Source organism: Panthera pardus, unplaced genomic scaffold, assembly GCF_024362965.1.
Source record: "Panthera pardus isolate Hobbes unplaced genomic scaffold, ASM2436296v1 HiC_scaffold_15, whole genome shotgun sequence".
Taxonomy (NCBI): domain Eukaryota; kingdom Metazoa; phylum Chordata; class Mammalia; order Carnivora; family Felidae; genus Panthera; species Panthera pardus.
The window spans coordinates 34850164-34864697 of record NW_026526710.1 but is presented as its reverse complement, the minus strand read 5'-3'; the positions used below and the strand labels follow the sequence as shown (position 1 = coordinate 34864697).

The 14534-nt window shown below is 40.9% G+C and overlaps 1 protein-coding gene across 22 annotated transcripts in view; it reads right to left on the bottom strand.

The window, feature by feature from the left end:
* Positions 1-14534, bottom strand: part of DLGAP1 (DLG associated protein 1) — an 893154-nt gene that overhangs the window by 271562 nt on the left and 607058 nt on the right. For 10 of the 22 annotated variants that reach the window (XM_053902457.1, XM_053902459.1, XM_053902453.1 and 7 more), the window contains one exon: positions 386-499. The exons of the other annotated variants lie outside the window; for them this stretch is intronic. In XM_053902457.1, coding sequence (XP_053758432.1) covers positions 386-499 — 114 coding nt within the window. The remainder of the gene's footprint in view (positions 1-385; positions 500-14534) is intronic. 22 annotated transcript variants of the gene reach the window in all.

The following is a 14534-nucleotide window of genomic DNA, read 5'->3' as shown; positions in this document are numbered from 1 at the left end:
GTATTTTTAAAATAAACATAAAATGTAACCATTGAAATAAGCATAAATATTATCTTGTCATTAACTTGTTAGCACCAATGAGGAGGGCTTAAAGTAATAGACACCTAAGTAGGAAGTAAAACAGCATTTGCTGTCTCGCTGTTTCACGGTGCCCTTACCAACTGCTGTTATCAGTGCTTAAACACAAATGGACAGCTTTGCGGGGAGTAGAAAACTTGAAGGACAACGACAGCTTTCAAGGATGGCTTTGGGGGCCTGGATGCACCCCAGTGATAAGGAGGCTTCACCCTGGATTTCAAGTGCCTGCCTACAACTTGTTACAGAAATGGCGTGAATGTATCGGCCTTCTAAGCACTTTTAGTGAGCTCTCAGATTCCCTACTCACTCGGGTCCTTTGCATCTTCTTTACAGCTGGGAGAACTGCTTTTCTGCTCCACACAGCTTTCAACTTGACAAATGCGACTTGGCATAAATGTCCCTGTAGCCTTTTAAGCTTGCTCTTCTCATAGCAAAAAGCAGAAAAAAAGAGCAAGAATAGGAAAATTACAATTATGCGATGTGCAGATCCCAAGGCCTGACTGGTGTTTTCCAATCAGATTTCTCTGGCAACCGCCCTTTCTAACTCCCCATGAAACCCAAAGCGGGTGTAAACCTTCATTTGCTTCAGATTGCTTAAAAATTACCTTTTAAGGACAAGAGTAAATACCTACCTCTTTTTAAATAAGGCTTATTAGACCCTTTGCTACATCACCCTCCAAATAAAAATTATTAAACACCCTCAAATAGAACTTTGTAAACAGTACTAAGCCATGGTGATTCGCTCACTGTGCCCCTATGGAATTATCCTCACCCACCAACGTTTACAGGAATCTACAGGGTACTTAGCACAATAGTAGGTGCCGGGTAAATACACCAAAAGCATTTTATAAAACACAGTCTCTGGTCTCAACGGGATTTACAAATTTTAAGTGGATTGGGCAAATCTGGGGGATAAGTGAAGGAAAGGGAAAAACAGCTTTAGAGCAAGTCAAGCTGAGTAGAGTATTTCAGTACGTTTGAATTACCTACTGGGTTTGTGCTTTGTTCTTAAAAATCTTCTTCCCCTGGTGGTGAAACTGTTCCTTAGGAGTTGAATGTACATGTGTGTGAAGTGCATGGATGCCATTGAGAAAAGGCATTGTGGGAGAAATGTGAGGGGTGAGGTCCGTGACCCCTCAAAGGAGAGGAGGGATCCTAGCGACCGGTGGAAAATGTTACTGAGGTGATAGCTGACATCAGAGGGGCTGCTATCTACGATTCCACATCAAGAAGTAGTAGCTAAAATACCACATTCTGATGTAATTTCAGGACAGGGGAGGAAAATTAATTTTCTTCCTCGTCCCCCCTGTATTTTTGATGGTGGTGGACATCTGTGGGTTTTGCTGCCCTGGTTCTACTTCTGGTTCTTGTAGTTACAACCCCATGATTCTGCTCTGGAGAACCCTTCCTCCCCAGAAGGAACTGCACTTGAGGATTGGCTAAGCCAATTAGCATATCACGTTCCCTGCTTGGCTTGAGGCTGAGAGCGTGATCTAAGCCTATTCGGTGAGCAAGCGTCTCGACCATTGCTTGGAATGCTGGGTCAAAGACATTTCCTCTCTCATTCAGTACATCCACAGTGAAGTAGCTAGCCTTAGGGCCTGCTAGTGGCCATTGTATAATCCCAACATGCAAATATTACCTCATGCAATACAAATCCCATTGCAAAGATGAGAAAATTGAGACTCGGTGCTATTAAATAACTTACACTAAGTTTTACAGCTGGTAAGTCACACTAGAATGGGAGGGCAGGTTTGTTTCAAGTTTCTATGTTCTTTTCATCATATCATTTTGCTGTCCATAAGTTTCAAAACAGCAATTTTCCGTTCAACATAAAACTCAAGCATTAAGTTACTGGGGGCTATAACGCTGTAACATTTTGAAAACCGTAACAAGTAGAGAGGGGTAGATGCTTGAAAGAACCAAAAGACTTGAAAAAATCATGTCCACAGAACACCTGTCATCCAGCAGTTACAGTTGGCTACTAGTTTTTGTTAAATAAAAGCAAGAAAACAAGCATCCTAAAAGAGAGCAAGATTAAAAACAGCAGAGGTTTACGTCTATAGTAAGTATCTCACATTTATTTCCGTTGACTTATAGGAGATGAGCTAGTTTGGAGCCCTTTCTTATCTTTTAATGCAACTGCTCATTTCTCACATGTCTTTCAGGCATATTGGAGGCATATCTGATGGTTTGCAATGGCTAGATGAGCCATCATATTTTCCCATTAGTGGTGTAGTCATACGTGATGACGTCTGTCCACTACATCCCCTATGGTTGTAGCTATAATTCCAAAACTTGAATTCCCTGAGGCAAATTAGAATTCTGTGCCTGGTGCTCAAAAGCAGAGATGTGGGTAGAAGGTTGGTGATCTTCCTCTTGAGGTAGATAGAAGCCCAAATGTAGTTCATCAGAACTGAACTTCAGTGTTGGGTAAAATCTTCTATGTGTCTCAGCAGTTCTGAGCCCCCACTGCTTGTCAATGTTTATGACTATGGATCTTTTTTCCTTAGAACTTCAAGTCTGATAATCTTGGAACAGCTAGTTTGCAGTCCACAGAATATCAAGTCAATCATCTCCAGTATTAATACTTAATTCAAAATTACAAATTTTTGCAGTAGATTTCAGCAAATATTTTCCTTTAGTTTACCATTAAGTCTGGGATACTAAGTTTTCTCAAATGAGCTCATAGATTATTACCCTTGTGAACCATTAACTTAGCTGTTTGGTGTATAGTAGAAAAAAAAAACAATAGATTTGAGAAGAGAAAAAATTCAAAATACCCTTCTTTTAAAAAATCACTATCATCTGATTACTAGTGCACCTCGGTGCTGTTCGGTCTTTGTATTCCAAATTACATTCATGACACCTAAAACTATACTGTATTCAGGGGCACCTGGGTGGTTCAGTGGGTTAAGCGTCTGACTCTTGATCTCGGCTCAGGTCATGATCTCACCGTTCATGGGTTCAAGCCCTGCCTCTGGCTCTGCACTGATAGCGTGGAGCCTGCTTGGGATTCTCCTCTTCCTGTCTCTCTGCCCTTCCCCTGTTCATGCTCTCTCTCTCTCTCTCTCAAAATAAATAAATAAACTTAAAAAAAAAGTATACTGTATTCAAATGGACCAAAATAGAATCTTTCCTTCATGAACACCATTCATTCTAATTCAATGAAATATCCTCTTTCAAATTATGTGAATGTAGTTGTTGACATCTAGAAAGACTGGAATAATATTTGGGGTGTCTTTAGGCACATGTGTAATACAACATTCCATTTAATAATCTCATATGGGGAAATTGCCTTTTGGAGATTTGTACTTTTAAGGCTGTACTTCAACCCACTTCCTCTAGGCAACATGATACAGAACTAACAGAACTTGCCATACGAGCATGCACATAGATGAGTATCACACATTCAGTAGCTATCTGAACCAGTACTTCTAAACTAGCTCAGGCTCCATCGAAAGGAAATGTCCCAACGGGAGTATTCATTGTAGAGTTTGAGGTGAGGTTTCTTAGACCAAACTTTATTATGGTATTACCTTCTTCGACTTGGTGGTTAAGCTGGAGTTAAAGGTGTCATTTCTTTTGTGACTTTTTCAAATACTTTAAAGCCATTGTTCATTTATCCAGTGCACACTTATTGAGCCTATTACTGTGACGTAGGCACTGCTTTAGGTACTGGGGGTACCGCAATGTAGAATGGGGAGGGAGGAAGACAGGCATGAATACAGTGAATAAAATGTACGTTAGATAGTGAGCTTTGGCATAGAGGAAAGGAAAGCAGGAGAGGGGAGCAGAGTGTGCATGTGGAAGAGGGATAGTCGTGCCATTTGCCACGCTGCAGAGCATGGCCCCCGGAGGCCTCCCTGAGAAGGTGACCTTGAGTAAGGGTTGAACGGGGAGGAAGTCAGCTTGCAGATCTGTAGGGTGAGTACGTGGAGCAGAAAGAAGAGTGAGAAGGTCCCGCTGGGGAGGTCTGCCTGCCATGCTGCCTTGAGGAGGCTGGTGGGGAAGTGGAGTGAGAGGAGATAGCAGGTGAGAACAAGAGGGGTGATGGGTGGGCATGGGGTCCAGATCACTGGGCTTCACAGGCCATGGTAAGCACTGTGGCATTTACTCCTTGAGATGGTAAGAGACTGGAGGTTCTGATGAGAGATACCAGAAGTCCTGGTTTAAAAGGATCACTTGGTGGGGCACCCGGCTGACTCAGTTGGTACAGCATGGGACTCTTGATCTCTGGATCATGAGTTCAAGCTCCACACTGGGTGTGGAACCTACTTAAAAAAAATTAATAAATAAAGGGATCATTCGACTTGCTGAGTTGAGGTTGCTAGAGGGGATAAGGTAGACTCCAGGGAAGAATCTGGAGGCTCATGCACTAAACCAGATGAGAGTTGAAGGTGAGAAACAGTGGTAGCCAAGGAGGTGAGGAGAAGGTAGAGCCCAGAGGCTTCTCAATGATGATTTGGACGTGGAAATTGAGAGAAACAGGAGAGTCAAAACAATGCCAGGATTTTTGGCCTAATCAGCTGGAAAAATTGAATTCCCATTAGCTGTGATGAGAAAAACCCAAGGGAGGTGCGGACTTGGGTGACAAAGATTAGGAGCTTACTGTGGGACATATTCTGTGTGAGATGCCCATGAGACCTCCAAGTAGAGAGGTTGAATAGGGCCCTGGATATGCAAGTCTGGGAGTTCAGGCCATCTGGGCCACAAAAACAAACGTGGGCACTCACATGGTATTGAAAGCTCAGATAATGACTGAGTGACCTAAGAAATTAGTGTTGGTAGTAGAGAAAAGTGGTCCAAGAGCTGTGCCCGTCTGGCATGGACCCAACCACAGGAGATGGGGAGCTAAGGAGGAATAGGCAAGGGAGTATGACAAAGATCAGCGAGGTATGTTGTCCTGGAAGCCAAGTGAGGAATTTTTCAAGGAGGAAGAAGTAATGAGCTGTCACGGTGAGTTTTGCCTGGCCTAAATCTCATAGGAACACTAAATCAGCAACATTCATTGTACCCCTTAGTCATAGTCTGCTTTAGACGAAGGGTTCTGCTGTTCATTAATTACCTTTGTCTTCCCCGCAAGATGCAAGCTTCTTGAGAGCAAAGCTTATGTTTTCTTCTCTCTCTCTCTCTCTCTCTCTCTCTCTCTCTCTCTCGGTAGCTTTTAAATGGTTTTTGACTACCTTTCATGGTAAGAAATACATCTGCCTTTAGAAACCAGTATATGCACATATACAACTAAAAGAAAGAAAGACTTAACCTCTCTGTGTGCCATGTACTCTATCTTCTTTCCTATTCTCTTCTATTGTATTCTATTTAATTAAAAATAATGTTGTTTGTGACCCACTGAATTGATTTCACTAGCCACTAATTGGTTGCTTTCATTGGCGTGAAAAGCACTGTTTTTAGAACGTCCGGCACAGAACAACTGCCACGTTCATTATTAATCATAGGGCAATGCGATTCATCTTTGTTTCTCCCAAAGTGCCTCCTATGAAGTAAATGTTTAATATGCGTTTGTTGAATGGATAGCTTTGAGACCCTAAAGTAATACTTCTAGAGTTGAGCTCTCTGACTCTTAGTTATCTTTACTTTCACTAACTGAAAATTTGGAGAAGAATCTTTCTTAAAAGCTGTCTAACTTCAGAATGAGGATGATAGGAGCGTCCTTTTTTTGACTGGGTCCCTGTGTAGCCGAGAGTCAGAGAGTGCACTGGCGAGGGTCAGGGATGCCTAAGTAGATGGAAAGAGTCCATCAGATGGGGCGCCTGGGTGGCTCAGTCGGTTGAGCGTCCGACTTCGGCTCAGGTCACGATCTTGCGGTCCGTGAGTTCGAGCCCCGCGTCAGGCTCTGGGCTGATGGCCCAGAGCCTGGAGCCTGCTTCTGGTTCTGTGTCTCCCTCTCTCTCTGCCCCTCCCCCATTCATGCTCTGTCTATCTCTGTCTCAAAAATAAATAAATGTTAAAAAAAAATTAAAAAAAAAAAAAGAAAGAGTCCATCAGATAGGTCAGGACCACCTCTGCAAAGCCAGATCAAGGCAGCCTGATGGTTGAAATGCTTTGCATGTTGTTGATGTATCAGCCTCCGAGGGCCAGGAGCGGTGGGGTTCAAAACACTTTTAAAAGCTAAAATAAATAAATAAATAAATAAATAAATAAATAAATAAATAAATTTTAAAAAGGCTTCCATTCACCTTAGAACAATCCTGTCTTTTTAATCTAATTTATAAGATATTTGATGTCAGCATGACACATCTCTCATTTAGGTAATGTTTAAATCCTTCCACATACAAAAGTGGCACAGGAAAAAATGGAATATTTTCCTACCAGGTAATTCTTACCCAGGTCGTTATTCTCTTACAGGGGAGGAACATGGTGCAATGAATATAGGATAGAGTTTGGGATCAGGTAAACCTGGATTCAAATTTGACTGCTACTTCCCAGACATGTGATTTCAGTCCAATGAACACAACATCTTTTAACAGCCTATTTAATTCATAACAGAGATGAATTGTACTAGAATATGTAATAGTTTCAAGGCCTTTTCAGCCTAGGGGTGGGAAGGGGCTTCGGATGGGGGAGAGAGTGCACTTGGGAAAATCTCCAGGGTCGGCCCAGAGGCTGGCATGTAAGGGACGGTGGGTCGACCACAAGGTTCTCAGAGCAGAACAGAAAAAAACAGAGGTTTGTTTTGAGGAATTCGCTCACGTGGTTGTAGGGGGCAACAGGTGTGAAATCCTTAGGGCAGGCTGGGGGGCTGCAAAGTCAGGCAGGAGCTGAGCCTTGAGGCAGAATTTCTTGTGCTCAGGGAAGCCTCAGCTTTGTTCTTAGGCCTTTGAACTAACTGATTGGAGGAAGCCCACCCACATCATCAGGGGTAATCTTTCCTTAGAGCCAACTGATGGTACATGTTAGCCGTATCTGCAAAATTCCTTCATAGTGACATCTAGGTTAGTGTTTGATGAAATAGTTGAGCACTCTGGCCTGGCCAGGTGGCCACACAGAACTAACCGTCACAGTTGGGGCCTCAAGTGGCAGCCTCTGGGGTGGTGGGCGCAGGACCCCAGAGGCAAAAAGGGTCACCGCAGTGCTCATTGTTATATAGATGCTCTTCAGTTATGAGCTGTGTGTGCTCCGTGCATTCTTCTAAGGAGTCAGTTTGGGTCAAAGACCTAAGTGTAAACACCAGCTCCCTGATGAGCTGTTCAGAAGGTCCACAAAGGCCATCCAAGGAGAGTGAAACTCCGCTCTGCCAGCTTCGCATCCAGTGCCCAGCAGAGCCCTGGACACATGAATTTAATTGACAGGCTTTTAAGAGCAGGGAAGCCGTTTACAAAACGTTTGATTCTTGCTGGCAAGCGAACAGGAAAATCTAGCCACCTGAAACGTCACTCTGCATGAAATAAATCACAGCTTCAGATCTTTTATTTAAACCCTCTACATTCCAAAAGGCCAGGAATTCCACCAGGACCTGTCTTAGTCAAACAGTGATATAGCTAACCTAAAAAAAAAAATTTACTGTAACAACCTGCACATACTACTAATGTAAACTATCACAATATTTTAGGACCATTTATTGACAAAGCTGTCTCACCCACCAATCTGCAAGCAACTCGAGAGGAGGGATGATATTCATCTGGCAGAAACTATGTCTTATTCCTGTCTCCGTACCCAGTTCCAAGCGGATATAGGAGATAAGATATAAGAAATAATCCAAATAAGATATAGGAAAACAAGATAAAATAAAAGTGCTCTGAAATCTTTTGTTATATTACCTGAGTTATACCTGATTTATTCATTGGTTAAGAGGTAAGTGTGGGGGTCTTTAGTCTTGGATTTTATTGCACCAATGGTGGGGAAGAAACATGGCATCCAACGTGGGCAAGTAAGAGGGACCTCAATGTAACATGTCAGGAGGGGTCCTGTCCATGAAGAAGCTGATGGGGGTGGGTATAGTATCTGTGGTGGATTTGGCAGGGGGTGGACATATGACTAGCCTCCAGAGGAGAGGACTTGGTGGCCTCCAGGGAGCTGAAGTTGGATTTTTTCTGTGAAGGTCTCCAGGGAACCACAACCACATTCCACAGCAGGGTCAGTGGAATGCCACTAGGCCCACACAGCCCCATCACCAGATCGTGGCAGGACCAGAGAAGCAGAATCCTAAAATTGCCATCTTACCCAGTATATTCGAAAACACACTCCATGGATCACTCATCCACAGATGTGCCTCACGGAAGAAGGTTTCAAGATAGAAGGGTTTCAGGACATGCTCTATCCTATATCGTTCTCTTAGAGAGTTGTTGTCCATATCAGCATCGGAAAGATGACAGGATGTCTGCCAGTAAGGAAACCTGAGTGTAACACTCGGTTTTTCCAATTCTATTCCTTTTCTTTAGACGGGCACCTATTCAAATCATGTTTTGATAAATATCATCATTAACACACAAAGAAACTGACACCTAGAATGTAAACTACAGTTTATATGGCTACTATGTGGCAGAATTGAGCTAGAATTCAGCTCTCTTCTCTCTCGGACCTGTGTTTCAGCTCCATTATATTGCAACTATTTATCCATCCGTTGGACTCAACAAAATGAAAGATGGTTAATCTGTATGAGGGCTTTTCACGATTGGTAACACTATCTTGATCTCCCTATCTGGATATGCAGAGGACAAATGGAGGGTGGCCTTTATGTGTAGAAGGGAAGAATCATAACAAAACACAGTCTCTGGGAGCTCCCTCTTTGTGTCAAGCCTATGTCATTATTTGTTTTACTCCAGGAATCTGTGCAAATGAAAGACCGTAATAGAGCAATGAAGGTGGCATCGATCTATAAAGATAGGTATGTGTCACATGGCTCGCATTTCATATCATAAACCCAGATCATGCCAACCTTTCACAGAAAAAACTGTAATGAGGTAAGAATGTCTTAGTCAAGGTAGTAAATGATCATCTTTGGATGTAACAGAATCTTTGCGAAATGGCACGCACACCCCCTTATTCTCTCTATTGCCAAATATTGACGGGAACTCTGTCTTCAGTATTTCCTCTCTCACATGCACATGAACACATACGCATATTTCAAATTCAAGGATGCCGTTTTTCCTGTAACAGGAGTTGTGAATTACCTATAGACATTAATACCACAGATAAATTTACTTTGAGAAAGGTTGTTTGGGGTCCCTCTTTTTTTTTTTTTTCTTCCTTTACCTTTCTGGTTATAAGTCAAACTGACCTGATTCAGTTTCTTCAACTATTCATGCTTCCCCTAGTAACAATGCATATGGATTGCTCAATTCATACACAATTCATACACTCCTCACTACAGCTGGATGAGTGGGCACTTAGCCTCCCACTCAAGTTTTCAATTGTTTGTGCAGAGTAAAAATTTTGAATTAATAGAAAAGCATTAAATTAAGCTCCATTTATGATATCCCATTTGACGAAAAGGAATTATTTTTGTTTTCCCTGAGACAGATTTGGATAACAGCCAGAAAATGAAACAAAACAAAACAAAACAAATCGTTTTGTGTCAGAAGTCCACAGAGAACTTTTTTTCCTAGGAGGACATAGTTCTTAGAAAAAAAAAAAATTTAAGTGGCTTCCTAGTTTGTACCCAAACTGGTCAAATGTCTTTGATACCACTGGAAGTCTGAAACATAGAGAATACTTTCTGCGGGTGGGTAGGATATCGTGGAGTAGGAGGCGGGAAATGGGGGACCCTCCCCTCCAACCACTGAGGTAGAGGGGGTGAGGCTACTTTCTCCCTGGTGCACCCACTATCTGGCAATTCGCGTTCCTTCTCTTCTTGTCTGAGGCACTCCTAGATGTAAATTTTGACCTGATTTCAATTGTAATAAGTATATGGGGCATAAAGACAATAGAAACTCAGGGATAGGTTTTTGAATGAGAATCATAGAAATAGAAATTGATTTTTTTTTGCCCAATTTTGTAGAAAGCATAATTTTCTACGAATGGAGAAATATATTTATTTGTTTTGTTTGATTTACAAAAACATCTTTCCTTTGTTCTTATGCTACACAGAAACCAAAAGGAGACATAAAAATTGTGTCCGGAAGGTATCTGGTTACCATGAAATATTTAAATCAGAAGTTTCTAGCACATATGATCAATAAAAGTGGAGAGAAACTGGCTCATTTGACCTAATTCCCCTTCAGAGCATTATCATAGGCTGGTTCAGAAGGATTCACTTCAGATAAATTTTCACATCTTTATTAAGGTAGTTGAGGGGGTAGATTTACTAAGGTAGAGTATCTAAGTATAAAAATTCTATTCCTGCATTAATTTAATTAACAATGAAAAAGTCACAATCCATTCCTGGAGAAGTTGACAATATGAAGAAAGAATTGACTGAAAGACTGAATGAATAAAAATAACATCTGCCATTTACTCAACTGATAAATTAGGATCAAGATTTATTTACTGGGTGATGTATTACAGCACTGTTTGTAAAAGCCACAAACGTGATAGTGACTAATGGTGCTCAATATGTATTGTTAATATTCTAGTTCCTCAAATGTTAAAATATAGTAGAATGTTTTTTTCATGAAGCAGGGATTTTGTCTTATTCAATTTTGTATGCTTAGTGTCTGAAAGTGTGCCTGACACATGGTAGATGAGCATTAAACATTTGCTAAAGGAATGAATACTACCATATAATGAAGAATTTTACAGTTATTAAGAAGAATGAGGTACCTAAAGGGTATAAAAGTACATATTTGAAGGGGTACATGCACTCCAATGTTTCTAGCAGCATTATTAACAACAGCCAAACTATGGAGAGAACCCAAATGTCCATTGATTAATGAATGGATAAAGAAGATGTGATATATATAGATATATCTATCTATCTATACGTATAGATAGATATATCTCTATCTATCTATACGTATAGACAGATATACATGTATCTATCTATACGTATAGATAGATATGTATACATGTATATATATGTATGTATACACATATGTATACATATAGATAGATATATACATAGATATAGATAGATATCTATATCTATACATATACATATACATATACATATATGTACATATACATATACATATACATATATATATATATGTATATGCAATGGAGTATTACTTGGCAATTACTTGGCAAGTATTACTTGGCAATCAGAAAGAATGCAATCTTGCCATTTGCAATGACATGGCTGGAGCTAGAGTGTATTATGCTAAGTGAAATAAGTCAGCCAGAGAAAGACAAATACCATATGATTTCACTCATATGTAGAACTTAAGAAACAAAATAGATGAATATATGGGCAGTGGAGGAAAAAGAGAGAGAGGGGGAAACAAATCATGAGAGACGCTTAAAGATAAGGATGGAGTACCTGGGTGGCTCAGTTGGTTAAGTGCTTGACTCTTGATTTTAGCTCAGGTCGTAATCTCACATTTCGAGAGTTCGAGCCCCGGGTCAGGCTCTGTGCTGACAGCGCGAACCCCGCTTGGGATTCTGTGTCTCCTTCTCTCTGTGCCCCTCCCCCACTCATGCATGTGCTCTAGTTCTCTCTCTCTCTCTCAAAAATAAATAAATAAACATAAAGAAAAAGAATAAACTGAGAGTTAATGGAGGGAGGTGGGTGGGGGATGGGCTAAATAAGTGATGGGCATTAGGAGGGCACTTGTTGGGATGAGCAGTGGGTGTTGTATGTAAGTGATGGATGACTGGGTTCTACTCCCGAAACCAATATTGCACTGTAGGTTAACTAACTGGAATTTAAATAAAAGTCTGAAAAGAAAGAAAAAGAGAACGAGGTGATCTCTATATACTGCCATGAAAAGAAGACCAACATAATTATAAAGTTAAAAGAGTCAAGCGCTGAATATTAACTTACAGTATCATACGGGTTGTTAAAAAGAAAGAAAATAAATGCACATATATGTTGTGTATATATACATATACACGTATATTTTTGTGTTTGGATACATGCATAAAATGTCAGAAGGAAAATGTTAAAATGATAATAGTCCTGGTTGTCTTTAGGAAGTAGGCATGGGGAGACTGGGAAACAGGGGGCTTTTCCTTCTAACTCTATATCATTTTGTACTGTTTGTATTTTTTTTTTCAGAATTCACATATATAATGTTTATTAAGAAATTTGTGGAAGGGGCGCCTGGGTGGCTCAGTCGGTTGAGCGACCGACTTCGGCTCAGGTCACCATCTCACGGTTCGTGAGTTCGAGCCCCGCGTTGGGCTCTGGGCTGATGGCTCGGAGCCTGGAGCCTGCTTCTGATTCTGTGTCTCCCTCTCTCTCTGCCCCTCCCCCGTTCATGCTCTGTCTCTCTCTGTCTCAAAAATAAATAAATGTTAAAAAAATAAAAAATAAAAAAAAAAGATCTTTAAAAAAAAAAAAAGAAATTTGTGGAAAAACCCCAAATCCATTAAAAAATGAAATCTATGAAAACCCTCCAAATTTACAGCTAGTGTAGGTCTCTCTTGTAGAATTTCTATTGTAGTTACATTGTCTCAATCTACAATCTGATTGTACATCTACAATCTACATTGTCTCAATCTACAAATACTGCTCTGACACTTGCAAAGAAAACCCAAGGAATAGGTTTTCACTGGAAATTGATAAAAGTTGGGTGGGAGAATCAGAAGTTGGAATCGCTAAAGAGCCATTACTAAAGAATATATTTTGCTTTCCTGTTTTCCAGCTTGGGCTGGGATTTTATATTCAAAGTTAAGAACACTTACACGTAACTGTATGCAAAAACCCATATGTTCTGTGTCATTCTGCACCGCTTATTTTCAATGAGGTAGAATAGTTTATTTAAACGTAGAATTTTCCCATTGGGTTTACACGATTCAGCTGGTTCCCCGGCAGCGCTCTGCTTAAAAATAGATGGGATGACATTTGTGGGTGCTTTTTAAAAAATACCCTTTGGAGAAAGAAGCAGAACTCTAATGCCACATTTACCATTTATGTTATATAAGAAAGGCAAGTTTTATGTCAGGAGGACTTCACATAAATTATTCTCCTTTCTAACCTACAAACTCTAGCACTTTTGGAACCAATCGCCATCGCTGGATGTATAAGGGCATCTCACTTGAGTTTTACTTCTTGGTGGCTGTAGTGAATTTAATGGAAACCTAAACCTGGACAGAAGGAGTTTCTTGTAATTGCATATGGAGAATTTTCTCTTCGTTCACCCTTCTAATTATGTACTTTCCCCCACCTTTCCTTCATAAGCTATTTATTGGGTGTATGCTACGTGGCAGGCATGAGCGTATTTTACTTGACTTTATAGACCTATTTAATAATGTTTATACCAACCTGCCAAAAATAAGAAGTGGTTAATATCAGCCTTAAACCTGCTGTCATATGATTCCACAGAATCTAGAATAAGAATTAAAATAGGTTGAGCTGAAAACATACTGTCATCCAAAATTTCAAACTGAGTAGATATACGGGAGAACTACAGTCAATTAAAGTACGAAATATTAAAATCAGTGTTCCAATCTTGGTAGCATTGCTGATGGCAAAGGATTACGACACCAGGAGGAAATGAAACCAAATGCATCACTTTCCCTCCCAGAAAAATATACCTATCGTAGAATCCCACTGATTTTCTTTATTAAAAAAAATACACTTTAGGAGGAAATTGCATTTATTGGGTGATATGAAAGAGGAAATCAGGTCTGTGCGAGAGCACATCACTATGCAACATTTTTATCCTCAGTTTTTATAGATGTTTTCTCTGAGTACTCATAAAAGGTAGTGGGATTAGATTCTCTTTCTTCCCTTCTCAAGCACCCTCCCGACTCTGAATGCTGTCACACAGATGGCAGGTGAGTGGTGCCCCGGCCCACCGAGGAGGCATTGCACTTTTTCGCCCCTCCTGTTATGTGACTTGAATACCTGGCTTGCTCCATTTCGGGCTTGCCACCTGCTCCTGCTCTGAGCTGGCGCACTGACCAGAAGTCATCGCAGAGGGTGGTCAGATTCAGAAGGAGAGAGTCCTCAACCACACATTCTTCCGTCTCCCCTTGGAATGTACCTCTCAAAGGTAGACTGCGTGGCTCTCCTACTGGACACATTGTTTCATCACGATTGTATTTTCCTTTTCTTAGATTCCATGAATGCTTTTAATGGCTTCCCCCCACTCCGCCCCCACCCCCAAGAGCAGGGATTTTGTGTTTTCTTTTGAATAGCACGCTAGAGTTCTGAGCACCCCGTGGCATTCTGTAAAAGTGATAAATACTAATGACGAACAATGAAGCAGGCTCTCGAAGGCCTGGGGCGGGCTCCCGGAGAACTCAGAATGAAGGGGAAAAATAAATCAATTTCTACCACAAAGGCAAGGTTCAGCCTCTCATTAGATCCAACTGCTACGTGTGAAAAAGTGTGTTAATAAAATGGCACAGGGGTTTTGTGAGGGGGTGCCAAACATGTGGACGAGGCTTGC